Source organism: Equus przewalskii, chromosome 32, assembly GCF_037783145.1.
Source record: "Equus przewalskii isolate Varuska chromosome 32, EquPr2, whole genome shotgun sequence".
NCBI lineage: Eukaryota > Metazoa > Chordata > Mammalia > Perissodactyla > Equidae > Equus > Equus przewalskii.
In genome coordinates, this window is record NC_091862.1 from 9739494 (window position 1) to 9755832 (window position 16339).

General features: G+C 44.5%; 1 protein-coding gene across 3 annotated transcripts in view; it reads right to left on the reverse strand.

The window, feature by feature from the left end:
• TULP4 (TUB like protein 4) overlaps positions 1 to 16339 on the reverse strand; it is a 227964-nt gene that overhangs the window by 170577 nt on the left and 41048 nt on the right. For all 3 annotated transcript variants that reach the window (XM_070603292.1, XM_070603291.1, XM_070603293.1), the window contains exon 2: positions 3367 to 5622. In XM_070603292.1, coding sequence (XP_070459393.1) covers positions 3367 to 3618 — 252 coding nt within the window. In that variant the 5' untranslated portion in view covers positions 3619 to 5622. The remainder of the gene's footprint in view (positions 1 to 3366; positions 5623 to 16339) is intronic.

The following is a 16339-nucleotide window of genomic DNA, read 5'->3' on the forward strand; positions in this document are numbered from 1 at the left end:
AATGCAAACTAAAATAAATGTGACCTTTTAAACAATGGGAGGCAAGGAAGTTACGACCACAAGGATAGACAAGCTTCCAGCAAGTTTTACCAACCCACAGAAGCAGGTAACTATAAGACAGCCTTCCCAGCGCCCCCAAAGAAGTCTGTTCCGTGCACAGGGGGGTAAGCGGGGGTGGGGGAGATGGGGTCAGAAAAAACTTCTCAGAGAAGCAGCAACAAATCCAAGAATCCAGGGGAGACTATTCCCATGGGGGATGTCTCTGTAATGAAACGAATTCTACCGCACACGCAGGGCTGCCTGTCTGCTCTCAAGTGAAGAAAATCTCGTTAAATGAAAATCAGTCCTAACCATGACTAACTTGCGTGACATCAGTAATATCTGCAAGAAATTGTTTTCTAGAAGAAAAACATTCCCAAGTTCTTCAGTTGCGCAATCAGCAGATTACCAGATCTGACGTCTGCAACTTGGTTTCGTCCTATGGCCAGAGAGTCACGACCTTGCCACAGTTCTCACTGGAGTTTCAGGGCGTGGCGGGTGGCGGGAGGGTTCTTCTGCTCGTTTTGGTGGAAGGGGAGTGAAGACAAGGCAACTAAGTAATGGACAGAGATGAGGTAAATGTCATTCCTCCCAGAAATGAAAAGAAGAGAAAACCCCTCAGAGGCCGCTTTTCACGACGCCCTTAAACGAACATACAGGTTCACAATCTCTCACGCCAAATCCTTGTGCCAGATACATTCTGAAATTCAGAGTTTCTGAAATTTTAAAAAAGTAATACAAGGCAGACCCCATGAATTACACAGCAGCCCAGCAGGGTCTGGGTAACACCCACAATAAAACACAGACCTATTTCTGGAGCTGAAGCGATGGGTGAGGACAGTAAACAGCCTCACATCAGGTCAGGTCCCCCCAGTCAACTAGTTACACAAACACTTTCCACTTTCAGAGCCCTTCGATTTCACAACTATGGATAAGGGCCTGTGGGCTTACATGGAACAGGTTTTTAAGAAAATAAAGATAAAGTGAAGGAGAATGGTAGGGCCTGGGGTTCAAATTCCAGCTTTCCTCCACATGAACTGTATGAACTCAGTCAAGGTATTTAACACTGATGAGACTTAGTTTTCTGACCTGTAAAATGGGAACAATGATACCTACCCCTAAGGCTGCTGTGCAAACCACACAAGGCAACAAGGTCAGAAGGTGCCTCGTGCCACGTCTGGCAGTTGGCAGTAAGATGACCAACCATCCCCGTTTGCCTGTGACTTTCCCAGTTTTAGCACTGACGTCAGTCCCACATCCCGGGAAACCAGGAAGGCTGGTCACCCTACTTGGGAAGCACTCAATAAATAGCAACTATCTTAATACAAAGAATAGATATCAAGTAAAACTAAAAATGCAAAATGGAAGAAAACCACAGGAAAGTTTCACTAGTGAAATATCCATGCCACTGGGAATTATAAGTCCTCTTTTCTGGCAGTCAGAATTCAAAAGTAGCACCCCCTGGTGTGCATACCCTGAATAATCCCCCCCTCCTGGAGTGTGGGTGGGCCTGATCTAATCCAGTGAGCCCTTCTTCAGAGATAGAAAGTCAGAGAAATCCGAAGCCATGGCAGATGCTCTCCTGCGGGCCTTGAAGAAGCAAACTGCTATGCTGCGGCAAGGGCCATGCGGCAAGGGCCATGTGGCAGGGCATGGTGGCATGTGGCAGGGCACGCTGGGTGGCCTCCAGGAGCCGAGGACCTCAGGCCTACACCTGCAAGGAAATGATACTGCTAACAATCTGAACAAGCCTGGAGGAGGACCCTGAGCCTCCGACGAGATCACAGTCCTTGTTGACACACAGTCATTTCCCAGCCTTGTGAGATGCCAAGCAGAGGACCCGGCTACACCAGGCCAGCATTTCAGGCCTACAGAACTGTGAGATACAAAGTGGGTATTGTATGCCACTAAGTTCACTGTAATTTGTCACAAAGCATTAGAAAAACACACCTTTTAAGAAGTTATCCACTTAAAAATTACAGATATATGCATGTATATGTGTACATGTGTATGGGTGTGAATGAGTATATGTCGTAAGTATAAAGTATTTGTAAAACATAATTCCTTGCATAAACCACATTTTTAATATGAAAACTTCAAATCCAAAAGAGGCTTCTTGCACAACTGAAACTTTCATACACTGATGGTGAGGGTACAGAATGGTACAATCTCTCTGGAAAACTATTTGGCAATTTCTACTAAAGCTAATGTACACCTACTCTACGACTCAGAAACTCCACTCTGAGAGTGCAGAGACCCGTAGAGACCCACAGATGTTCATAGCAGGTTTAGCCATAAGACGCAAAACCTGGGAGCAATTCAAATGCCCATCAACAAAAGAATGGAAAAGCCACAGTTTCTTCCTTCAGTGGAAGCTGACACCAACTAAGAGAACAAATTAACAGCACACACAAAAGGGACGAACCCCACAGACAGCATGTTGAGTGGAAGAAGCCAGACACCGAGATGATTCCGCGGACGTGAAGTTCAAGCACAGGCCCACCCGTCTGCGGGACGGAAGTCAGAGTCTGGGGCACCCCTCAGGGAAGCGCAGCCTGGGCAGGGGCAGAGGGATCTGTGAGGTGCTGGAAACGCTCCACACCTTCATCTGGTGGAGGCTACATGGCTGACTGCGCGTGTAAAGAAGCGCTGAGCGCACGCCAAAGATGAACGACGTCACTGTACGCCATGCTTCAAAAATACTCTTCCTCCTTTACAGCAACTAACAATAACCCTCCAATGACATTTCAAGACAGATTCCTCACAAGAAAACACACAAATGAGCTCGTGAACAGCGAAGCACAAACAGTGTAACCATGCCATGCAAGTGCACCTCTTCAAACACAGCGCCTAACACAAGCATTCTCAATAAATGACGGTTGAACAAATGTCACAATGACACTGCTGATGTTTTACAAGCCCAGAGAAATCTATCTATGGATATATGCAGCATAATATCCTCATATAATATACCCAATAGATGTGAAAAACTCTCGCTCCTGTCCAATCAATTACTCCTTTCACCTCTGACCACTTAATCCCTTTGGTCACCTCCAAGTATAAGGAACGTAAGCTGGTGTTCACCCAGCACCGAAGCCATGCACACGGTAACTGCGGAGGGCGAAGACGGCGCCGCCGGCACTGCTTACCCTGCCAGTCTGACACTGGGGCAGGATCCACGGTGACCATAATGGCTCAGAGCACGAGAGGCTGCTTAGGACAGTCTAATCCACGCCCCCCCCAGGTGAGAAAGCCACCCTGGTGTCCCTGGTGTCCAGAACACCACTTGCGGTAATCAGACGAAAGTGAAACAAAACGCCAGCTCACCTCGCTGTTGTGGCCCCGCAGATTGAAGTTCACCCTCTGTGGCGTGTTCCTGTCCCGGCGGCAGTGGCTTGAGGTGAAAGTCACCCCGACGACGCCCCGGCCGTTGCCTGTGGCCAGCCAGCCCTCCTCGTAGGAGCGCCTCCTGCACACCGGCTTCTCCTTCTCGCTCTTGGGGACGCGCCCCTTCCAGGACAGGCAGAGGATGTTGGAGTCACTGCAGAGGACAGGCCCATGCTCCACCGCCGCATACATACTTTTTCTGGATGAACTGTTCGACTTAAAGAGTAACGCGGAATGCCGGGAGATTGAAACCAACTCCTCGCGTCGAGGGACGGATTTGCTCTCTCTGGTTGGCTTGCGTTGTCTCCCCCGACCCTTTAATGAAGACAGACCTGGGTCTAATCAGAGGGTATTTTATAAAGATCCACCAAATGCATAGTGAAAAAATTCCTCTATAAAAGATGACGGCAGTCTGCTAAGAAAAGGTGATGCTTAAAAAAAATGCGGGGTCCATTTTTATTTTCAAGTCCTTAGAGGAAGAACGGGCTGACCCTTTGGAGAAAGAGCATCGTTAACACGTGGTATCAAGAAACCGAGTTTTCTTCTTTTTACTCAACTTGGTTATTCTCATTCAGCCTGAGATTCCAGTTTAGTGTCATAGGATTCCAGAGACACAGGGTTGCAAATACATAGATTTCAAGTAACTTAAGGCTTTAAGAATCCCTCCAGCTGGAATTTTCTCTTCAAAAGTCCAGACGCTGAGACAGAACACACGGGATCACTTTCCTTCTGAAGCCACCCTCTGGCACGTTTTCTCAACTAGACAAATTTCTGCTGCTAAAGCTGAAAAAGATTGCATAAAGGGAAAAAAAGGCACACAAACCGTGCAAAAGAGACCAGAGCTCAGGCAGACAGTGGTCCAAGCTTAGGAAGAGAACAAGACTCTTTCTTCGCTGTTCAGAACCAGAAACTTCCCCACTCAGAGCCAGGCCCGGCTTCCCGGCAGGCTGCTGTGTGGCCGTGGAGAGCTGGGCTCCATCTGACTGCCACTCCGCAGGCCCACGCACCCCTCGGTGCCATAGAGGCAAAGAAAGCAAGCGCCTTCACTGGGCGGAGCCAGGATGCTCGAATGCTCTCAAAGCGGTCCAAGCGTTGGTTGCCTCGGCTGAACCCCAAATCCTCCTGCTGACAAGACGTCTCCTTTGTCCCTGTCTCCTTCCTCCCTCCCCTAGTCACTTCGCCCTTTTCTGCTCCTAGAGATCACATATTCTTCCATCTTGAAGGAAAAAAACTAATCTCAGAATCAAGTCCACTAAGTAATCCTCTTCTCATATGCAGGTCTTCTTGGACGCAACAAGGACGAGAATCCCTTGAAACGAAAACACAGGAGCAAGTCGAAAACACACGTGAGAGCTGGGTTCCTCCCCACTGTTTCCCTAAAGGGTTATCATGTTTGGCTGATGGGCACGCTCCCGCTCTGCTTCAGAGACCGTCTCCCAACACACACGGAAAGCCCAAGGAAAAGCAGCTTTGCTTGGGCGTTCCCCGATATTTACTTTGTAATTGGCAGTTTCGATTGCCACCTTAGGATGTTATCCTACAGATACAGGAAAGGAAAAGGGAAATGAGAAACCAAAATTTCTCGAATACAGTTAACAGAAAACAGCAAAGGAATCGGTTCATGTTGAAACCTGTGCCATCACAGCCAAACTCACTTTCCTGCAGTCATAAGCCACAGTCAGAGTCACCTTCAGTCCAGAATTTTAAAGTCTGTCCAATTCACCAAATCCACTGGAAAAAAAAGTGCAAAAAACACTTCATGGTCCCACCTGCAGTGCCAGAAGTCACACTTCTCCTCGGTCACCTTCTCACTTAGCTCTTGCTTTCAACTGGAGAGGTATTTTTGAGGCTTGATCTATGCAAGATTTTTTTTTTCTTCTTTTTGCAAACTTTCTTTACCCGTGAAGACCACATGGAAAACTGGCCATCAGTGCTGTATTTCTCTCCCTGGGCGCCGGAGCCCAGTGGTGTCAAGTTGCTCCATCGGATTCTGAAATTAATTTTCATCAGTTGTGAAACTCTTCAAGTGTGCACAAGAACGAGCCTGTCTTCCCGTGTCAAACGCGTGTGTACAGGAAGAAGGATTAAACACGCAGAGACACACACTCTTCAGGGGCACGCAATGCGTCTGTTTTCTCAGTCATGTCAGGAACCATCTGATTAATCGCAGCTTGAAGGCCCTGGAGTCTTATAAGTCTGTAAAACAAATAAGATTTAAAAAAAAAACACTTTAAAATTCTGAAGAATAAAGGTTCTAAGAGAATATCGCTGCAACAAATTGGAGACCCATCTTTACACTAACGTTTATCAGATGGAGCTGCTGACTGCATTGAGCGGGAAAGTTCAAATAGGAAAGGGTGCACCTTGCCAACTTACAGGCGACAGACAACCTGAGGGGTCTGAGCGCCGCGTGCAGCCTATTAGGCCTTCCAGTGGCTGGCACATCTGGATGAAGTCACTGCCTCTGTTCTCCCCCAACGTGCAGCCCTTTCTAAGACCCTGGGGCTGACTGTGCAGCTTCACCCCTGCAGAAGCCATCATCCCGGGTAAGCAGGCATCCTCAAAAAGGAGACCGAGGAGGCTCAGAAAAGCTACCTGAATCGCCTTTTTTCACTATCGGTAGAAGATATTCATTGAAGGCAGCAAGGGCCTGGAAAGCCCATCCAAGCCCCGACTGCTGGCAGGTCACAGAGCAAAGCACAGCTGCTTTCTCAGCTTGAAGCCTGTCTGCTAGCAATGAAGTCCCAGAGACTGTCTCCAGTAAGGCATACTCTTCCTCCCAACTGCCTTCAGGCCAGGCCCGCACCACGTCCACAAACACACTGGACGACTCGGTCCCTAACTGCCCCGGACCATCCCACCTTCCAGAGGGCCCTCAGAGTGACCTTTCTAAAATTCCAGACAAACACCAGACGATGTCACTCATGTGTGGAATATAAAGAAACACATGGACAAAGAGAACAGTTCAGTGGTTACCAAGGGAAGGGGGATGGGGGTTGGCACAGGGGGTGAAGGGCAGCACTCATGTGGTGACAGACAAGAAATAACGTACAACTGAAATCTCACATTGATGTCAACTATTATGAACTCAATTTTAAAAAAAAAAAGAAACTACCACTTGTTGAGTTTTGGTATAGCATCAAAGAAAAATATCCATGTTTATCTAAAAAGACTATTAAAATACTCCTCCTTTTCCAACTACATACCTGTGTGAGGCCAGATCTTCATACATCTCATCAAAAACAGCATACTGCAACAGACAGAATGCAGACGCGGATACGAGAATCCAGCTACCGTCTCACTGAGTCGGACATTAAAGATATTTTGCCAAAACGTAAAATAATGCCACTCTTCTCAGTACATTTTTCAGTTAGAAAATACAGTTATTTTTCATAAAACATATTATTTATAACATTTAGCAGGCTTATTATTTTTAAATGAATTAGTAAAAATTTTTCAACTTCTCAGTTTTAATTTCTAATATGGTAAACACGAATAGCTAACACCCACATAAACAAAAGCTCTTTTAGATTTTCAATAATTTTTAAGAATCTAAAGGAGCCCTAAGGTCAAAAAGTTTGAAAACCAATGATATATGCTAACTCTCCAAAATGTAAGCCTCAAATAACTATCATACTAAAGTGTGTAGGATAAATTTCCATAGTAAAAGCACAGATAAAAGTTTTATATATTGCTATGGTTTTTAACGAAAGTTTTAAATTATAAAGAACCATATACACAAAACAAATAAGGCAGATATTTTAAGAAAAAATGACATGCACCCTTATTATTACTCAAATGGACAATGGATACAAAAGGGTAACAACAAAAAAATAATCATACTATCCTAATTACTGAGAGGCTGGAGTACTAATTAACAGAAATGGATGATATTGCACACTTGCCTTCTTTGTGCCTTATTTTCTCATGAGGATGAGAAAAGGAGGATATAACTGATTACTAAGGATATAACTAGCTTCTAAGGGAAGTACATCACCAAATCAACACTAGGAAAAGAGTTTGGTATAGAAAGATTACAAAGTAACTATTCAATTAAAAGCAGGGACCCCCAACAGATTCTTGCACACCCTGTTCACAGCAGCATTATTCACAACAGCCAAAAGGTGGAAGGAACCCAAACGTCAATCGACAGATGAATGGATAAACAAAATGTGGTATATACATAAATGAAATATTATTCAGTCTCAAAAAGAGAAATCAAATTCTGTCTGATACATGCTGCAACATGGACAAACCTTGAAGACCTCATGCCAAGTGAAACAAGCTGGACAAATACTGTATGACTCCATTTATAAGAAATACCTAGAGAAGTCAAATTCATAGGGACAAAAAGTAGAATGGTGATTACCAGGGGCTGGTGGTAGGAGACCAGGGGAGTTAATGTCTAACGGGTACAGAGTTTCAGTTTGGGACGATGAAAAGCTTTTGGAGCTGCATAGTGGCGACAGTTGCATAACAATGTGAACGTGCTAAGGGCACTGAACTGTACACTTAAAAATGATAAAAACGTTAACTCTTGTTATGTATATGTCCCCTCAACTTGAAAAATCAGGCAAATTAAAAAAAGCAACAAGTCACACACAGTCTTTCAATAACTGAAAGTAAACACTCCTTACTTTGACACTATGATGTTTTTTACTCTAAACGCTGCAAACCGGTCCACAAGCAATCCTGGAGTTTTTCATTAGGGATAAACAATGCTAACCTCTGAATTCTGGCCGGAACCAGCTTCTGGTCATTACAGCTTACTTTCAGACTGTTCCTGTAATCATTGAAAAATCCATTCCTGCTTTCGGGAGATTACAATCTTAAAGCAAATACTAACACAGGTGCCTGACTGAATTAATAACCTGCACGTGGTCTGGGAGCCAGTAAACTTATAAGATGCTTCCCATTCTAACTGTCCACACTATCCAGTTCTAAGGGCAAACGAGGAGCCCCAGAACTCAGGAAGGACAACCTAGGGGGAGAATGGTAGATTGCTGAGAAAAGAAAATCCTACAGTAATTACAGACACTCCTGGATTCACCGACCAGCAAATCTTACCTGAACATCTGTCAGCAGGAGGCCCCTGTGCTGTGTTCTCTGCCTCTCTCGTCCCCAGTTAGATACTCATTGTCTAACTAGAGTTATTCTCACTACAGTTTATTTTATGTTATCTGACGTCTACTTTCCACCAACATGGGTAAAATTTACTAGTGGAGGGAATAAAAACACATTTTGGTTTGTTTCACTTTTTTAAAATCATTTGAATTAATGTTAGAGATCAGAGATAAAATAAATTAGGAAAGATATTTTCCATTTACACAATTTTGATAGAAATACAGGCATTAAAAGTTGTAAGAATGTAACCACTCTGGAAAACAGCTGGTATTAGCTAGAACTGCAGAACATGTGACTACTCTGCACACAGCAACTCCACGCCCAAGTACGCGCATGTTCTTCACTGGAAGCCCAGGGATCACAGCCACAGGCCCTCGAAGCAGCAGCATCGTTTACAGGAGCCCAAAACTGAACCCACCCTGAAAGGATAAAGGGCGGTACCTTCAAACAGCAACGGAAACGAACGCTACCCAGAACACGACGTGTGAATTTCACAAACAATAATGTTGACCAAAGGGATCTTATGAAAGAATACCTATAATATGACTCATTTACATAAGTTCAAAAACAGGCCAAACTCATTTTATCAGTTAAGACTACATGCATAGTATGACTAAAATTGAAAAAGCAAGGAAAATAGACCACAGGGCAGTATGGTGGTTAGCTGGGGGTGGGTGGGGTAGAGATTGTGAACGGGGAAGGGTACACACGGTGGTGTTGCTGGGGTGCCAGCGACACTCCATGTCTTGATCTGGGTGGTGGTTACAGAAGTTCTCTCTGTAATTATTCTTTATGGCTCATATGTCTGATGTAGTCTTCCACATGTCAGAGACATCTCACAGCAAAGAGGTTTGACAAGCTGTGAATTGTATTAGGCACGAGTCCTCCAGGATTTTTGGAGAACTTAAATCCATTATTACGAAAGAAATTTTTTTTCTTTTTTCTTTTGGAGGAATATTGGCCCTGAGCTAACATCTGGTGCCAATCTTCCGCTTTTGCTTGAGGAAGATTATCCCGAGCTAACATCTGTGCCAGTCTTCCTCTGTTTTGCATGTGGGATGCTGCCTCAGCACGGCGTGATGAGCAATGTGTAGGTCTGCGCCCAGGATGCGAACCCACGAATCCCAGGCCACTGAAGCAGAGTGCACAAACTTAACCACTACGCCACCAGGCCAGCCCTGAGAAAGAATTTTTTAAATTATTATATCCAACCTTAATGAGTACTCTCCAAACCTAGAAAATCTCAACAAAGTAGCAAAGATGCTATTTTAGTGCTCAAGCTCAGAAGGGGTCCACAAAGAAAATGCATGTTAACAGCAACAAGTGGAGATAGAAAAACTTCAGAATAAAGTTCTACTTCTTTCTAAAGGATAAAAACAGTGGTTAAGCAGAAGATTGAGATGAGAAGCAAAAAGAAGATTTAGGGAAAAAATATACAGATGTTGTTAGATGAATGCAAAGCAGGAAGAAAAACAGAAAAATTTGAACATAATATTCCAAACACCCTAAGGTTTAAGCTTTTGATGACGGACTTGTTTGGGGGTTGGAGAGAAGAAACGGCAAGGAAAACGAGCTTTCCTGAGTAGTGATGTAAATTAAGCACACCCAGCTTGTACCCTCGGAGGACAACTCTGCTGCCGTGGCTGTCTATTGTCTCAGACTCAGCTCTATGGTAGGGTAGACAGAGCGTGGCTCTCTCCACACCCAGGCCTCCCCTCGATGCCCCTGTCCACGGATGGCAACAGATCCTGAACTCTACGCTTCTTCTTAAAGTAACTCCAAGGACCTGCCTCTAATTAGTCACTCCTTTCCTGGGGAATTTTCTGCAGCCCACAAATATCCACGGAGCCCGAGGCAGTTCGAACTGGTTCCTGATTGGTTCCAATAGCTGCCTCAAGGCTAGTTCAAATCTGCCTTCCAGGACTGCCTTCTAAGGTGGGGAGTCTCAGCAATCACCTGTCACCTGGCTACCCACCTACGTAGGGGAACAACCGCATTCGGGAAACACCGCTGCAAAGAGACTGCAGTTTAATAACACCGTAAATATGATTCCACATATTTATGGTGTTATCATTCTCCAGCTCTTAATTCTCAAAACATGCTAGTGAGATGATAGTAACTAAAGATATGTAGACACAGTCATGCCCAGGCTTATTCAAAATATGCACTCTTCCTACAACTGTGTTAGTATCAAATCATTTTCCGGTTGACTTGCACCGTGAATTTCAGACACATTCCACAGAGGAGTTCTGTCTTCTCAGCACAGCACCAGCTCCTCGGGATGCAGCACATGGAAGCACTGCAGAGCCACGTGGCAAGGGTCTTCTCTGCTTGTGGTAGAGCTATTTTTCTGTGTAATTCATCATACCTAATAAACCACAAACTCCTAACTCCAATTTCCACCTGGTCGGCAGTGCTCATCAGCACTGCACTTAAGCGTTTGATAAGGCAGGAAGTAAGGTGCAGGGCCCCAGACAGTCTTCCAAGAACAAGGTAACAATAAATGAATGAGGATCTCTACCCAAAGCCTGGATCAACACCCACCACTCAGAGTCTGGGTCTTCTGGAAGCCTAGGGCTGACAGCCCCACAGCCCAGGCGAGTAAAAGAGGTCAAGGGAGAAAGCCAGGGGCCCGCTGCTGTGGTCAGACAGCAGCAAAGAGGCACATTTTCAGGGAAAGTTACTCCCTATTTACTTCTGTGCCTGATTTCAACGGCCAGTTCTAAGAGCACGAACATGTAATTATCTGCACAGAGAAAGGAGGGCATGGATGTTGGAAGACAAACAGCTTAATTAGTAGTCGAAAGGAGAGTGGGAGCTGGATCCTGCTAAGAGAGCATGGACACCTGGAACGTGGATGCTGAGATGCTGTGGTACCATCTATGAGGCTCTCTGGTATCAAGTCCTGTGCCTTAAGTAAAAAGGGAGGGGCCGGCCCTGTGGCCCAGTGGTTAAGTTCGTGCGCGCTGCTTTGGCGGCCCAGGGTTTTGCTGGTTCAGATCCTGGGTGTGGACATAGCACCACTCATCAGGCCGTGCTGAGGCAGCATCCCACATGCCACAACTAGAAGGACCCACAGCTAGAATATACAACTATGTACTGGGGGCATTTGGGGAGAAAAGCAGAAAAAAAAAAAAAGGAGAGCATTTCACTTAACAGAGTGAGCAAGACTGAAAGAAATGATAATTCCCAGTGTCACGAAGGGTGTAGAGAAATGAGAGGCCAATTTGGTGATACAATTTTAAAGACTTAAAACGTTGCAAACCTTTTGATTCAGCAATTCTACTTCTGGAAATTTATCATAAGGAAATAAGCTAGGATTGTGCAAAGATTCAGCTGTGAGGATTTTTACCACAGCATTTTTATAAGGGGAAAATCTGAAATAACCTTTACATCCAAAATGGGATACTGGTTCAGTACATGTTGGTTACAGACACAAAACAGAATACTACGCAACCACCAGTAATTATATTACAGACGACTGCAGACTGACATGGCAACAAGTTCTCAATAATTTAAGTGAAAGGTGAAATTACAGGTTACATTTCCAGGATGCTCTGAAGGCCCACCCGCTACTGTATAACTAGATGTTGGGTAAATTACAACAAACATAATTTCTGCTGGACTTGCAGGAAAGTATGAGAAACCTCCAACGAAGATGCACACACAAATAAACACACGAGGAAGCCAGAGTTATTCAGCAAATGCAAATGCAAGAGACATATTTGCCCAGCATTATCTGAACAAATGCTGATATAAGCACTGGAATCAGAATCAGGGTACCTAATGGTCCCAGTTTGCCAAGAACTGTCCTAGTTTTAGCACGGAAAGACCCTCATCCCAGGAAACCCCTCAGTCCTGGCAAACCAGACAGCTGGTCACCCTATGAGACATCGGAACTTTGGTCCAACCTCAAGGTAGAGGGACTGAGCCTGAGTCACGCACATTCAGCAGGGCCCATGTCAGAGGCTAAAGCCGTCTCCAGCTTGTAGCGCTCTGTGGTTCGAGGTTGAAGCAGATGTGAATCTTGTCTGCATGGAAACATTCCCAATTTAGAACCTAAGGATTCCACAGATGAGGTTCAACCAAAACTCAGTTAACAATCAAAAATTACCAAACATACAAAGCAAATAAGTCATCACAAGCTGTCAGTAGAAACAACAAATTTAGATCCCTAAGCCTTCAGAAACTGAAATGAACATAAACAGAATTTAAAATAATTAGGTTTGGATTTCTGGGTTCCAGTCAGGCATATAAAAAGCCTGGAAATTGCTACTCTGTCCTAACGACAAGTAAAAAGCTGAACGAAACAGAGAAATCTATTCTTCTTAGATCCGTAAGAGAAGTACATCACAGGGCAAACCACTGGCTCCAAAATTGGACGGAACAGAAGGCTAAAACAAAGAATGACACTCACCGGAGCAGAAGCCAACCAGCTGAAACCGCCACGGGAACCAGCCCCAGGGCGGGGAACCCCAACTGCAACTGATGGATTGTTGGGGCAAGTGCGAGAGAGAAAAACTTCAGGGGGCCCAGCCATCGGGGCCCCTAGACTTTTGTGAGTTGTACCTCCAGGAGCTCATTAGGTCCTCGCAGTAAATATTGGAGAAAAACCTGCTCATGCTCCTGGCAGGGGAAGGGGAAAAGCAACCGTTTTGAAATACATGAGAGCATTCTGTTCTTCGGAACAAGGTCTGCCCTTAGGAAAATACTTAACCAAGCCTAACCAATTAGGATTTTATCAGAGCCTAACTGACCTGAGGGAAGAGAAATCCCCAACTCCAGCCTATGCTAGCCACCCTGTGCCAGCTGAGAGGGGAGCGGGAAAATGAGAAAAAAATGTAGGGGCAGTCCACAGGCAAGGGCCACTGAAAGACTGGGACCTGAAGTGCCAGGGAGATAACGGAACGTAAAGCACGGTGATTCTATGTAACGACACTGTACTGCATACTTGGCAGTAGCCAAGAGAGTAAATCTTAAACATTCTCATCACAAAAAGGAAGTGGTAATTACATGAGGTGATGGGGACAATAACTAACCTCATTACGGTGCTCATTTTGCAACACATAAGTGTATCAAATCATCGCATCGTGCATCTACACTTACACAATGTTAGATGTCAATTATATCTCAATAACTGGAAATAAAAAAAGAAATAAGGAAAAAAACGGGGAGAAAGGGCTTAGGGAAATTGGGGGAGGCAATGGAACTGTTCTGTATTTTGATATGGTAGTGGTGACATACCTGTTTGGATGTGTCAAAATGCACAGAACTGTACACTAACAGGGTGAATTTACTGTATATAAATTTTATCTTAATTTTTTAGAAGTGTCTGGTACATAGTAAATGCTATACGGTATTAGTGATCACTATTAACTTTGTTATTGTTATGTACCAGGCACTAGGCTGGGTGCTGAAAGACAATGATGAGCAAATACAGATACAGTCCTACCTGCAAGGAGCCTACGGTGGAGTGGTGAAGACTAGGCATTAATCAATAATTACGGCTATGGCAAATGCCACAAAGGAAGGACACGTGGTGCTGAGAGCTGCACTCTGAAGAAAGAGCAGATGTCAAATATGAGAACAAAGGGGTGGCGGAGGGATTCCAAGCAAAGGCAATAGCCTGGACAAAGACCATGGCAGAAGAGAACACAGCGTTTTGGAGAAACTCAAAAGAATGTTAGTAGGAGAACTGAGAGCACACGTTCACACACAAAACCACAGTGAGCTATCACCTCACACTCACTAGATGGTTAGTATAAAAAAAATGGGTCAGTGAGGATGTGAAGAAATTGGAACCCTTACGTACTGTTGGTAGGACTGCCAAATGGTATAGCTGCTGCGGAAAACAGTATGGAGCTTCCTCCAAAAAGTAAAAATAGAACCACCATACAATCCAGCAATTCCACTTCTGGGTATACACCCAAAGAACTGAGAGCAGGGCCTTGAAGAGGTACACGCACACCCACATTGACAGCAGCACTGTTTACAACAGCCAGGAGCTGGACACATCATCAGCTGAGCGGATAAACAAAATGTGGCGGACACACACAAAGGCATACTACTCGCTCTTAAAAAGGAAGGACATTCTGACACATGCTACAAAGAACCTTGAGGACATTATGCTCAGTGAAACAAGCCAGTCACAAAAAGACAAACAGTGTATGATTCCATTCAACTGAAGTACCTAAAGTACACAAATACGCAGAAACAGAAAGTAGAATGGGGACTGCCAAGAGCTAGGGGGAGGGGAAACGGGAGCTGTTACCTAATGGGTATAGAGCTTCAGTTTTACAAGATGAAAAAGTCTGGGAACTGGCTGCACAACAACGTGACGATAATTAACACTACAGAACTGCATACTTCGAAACGGGTAGGACAGCAAGTTTTACGTTATGCATTTTTCACCACAATGAAAGCACATAAGTTCACACACACACAGACTGAGACGTAATCACAGGACTATAGAACGCTTCTGCTCCCCTACACCTCACCACCACGTTACTGAAGGCCTATTAACAGCAGTTCCTTTTAACCAGTACGTCCTGTCCAGTTATCAAGAAAACATTACAAGACACACCAAAAGGCTGAAAACACAGCTTGAAGAGACAAGAACAACCATCGTAAGCAGACTCAGAAATGGCAGGGATGCTGGAATTCCCACACCAGGAATTTAAAACCACCAGGATTAACAGGCTAAGGGCTCTAGTGGGTAAAGCAGACAGTGTGCAAGAACAGATGGGCAATAGAAGCAGAGACACGGAAATTCTAAGAAAGAACCAAAAAGAGAAAAATGCTAGAGATCAAAAATACTGTAACAGAAACGAAGAAAGGCTTTATGGGCTCGTTAGCAGGCTGGACACAGCAGAGGAATCTCTGAGCTTGAGGATGTCTCAATAGAAACCCCCAAAACTGAAAAGCAAACAGAAAAAGACTGAAAAAAACAAAATATCCAAGCACTGTGGGACAACTACAAAAAATATACACGTAACAGGAATACCAGAGGAGAAGAAAGAGAGAAAGGAACAGAAGAAATATTTGAAACAACAATGACTGGACTTCCCCTCAAATTAATGTCAGACACCAAAGCACAGATCCAGGAAGCTCAGAGAACACCAAACAGGATAAATGCCCAAAAACCACACGTAGGCATCATTTCCAAACTACAGAAAATCAAATATAAGGAAAAAGTCCTGACAGAAGCCAGAGAGGAAAAACACCTTACCTACAGAGAAAGAAAGGTAAGCATCACATCTGACTTCTCAGAAACCATGCAAGCAAGACAAGGGTGGACTGAAATATTTGAAGTGTTGAGAAAAAATCACCAACCTAGAATTCTGAACCCTGCGAAACAAGCCCTCAAAAGTGAAAGACACAGGGGCCAGCCTCGTGGCACAGTGGTTAAGTTTGGTGTGCTCCACTTCAGCAGCCTGAGTTTGTGGGTTTGGATCCCAGGTGCAGACCCACACCACTCATCAGTCATGTTGCGGTGGTGACCCACAAACAAAATAGAGGAAGACTGGCACAGATGTTGGCTCAGAGCTAATCCTCCTCAAGCAAAAACGAGGAGGATTGGCAACAGATGTTAGCTCAGGGCCAGTCTTTCTCAGCAAAAAAAAAAAAAAAAAAAAAAAGTGAAAGACAAAGCCTTTCTCAGACAAAAAAAAATTGAGGAAATTTGTTGCCTGTAGACAGACCTTACATGAAATGTTAAAAGAAGTTCTTTAAAGAGAAAGAAAATGATACAGGTCAGAAACTCAGATCTACATAAAGAAAGGAAGAGTAC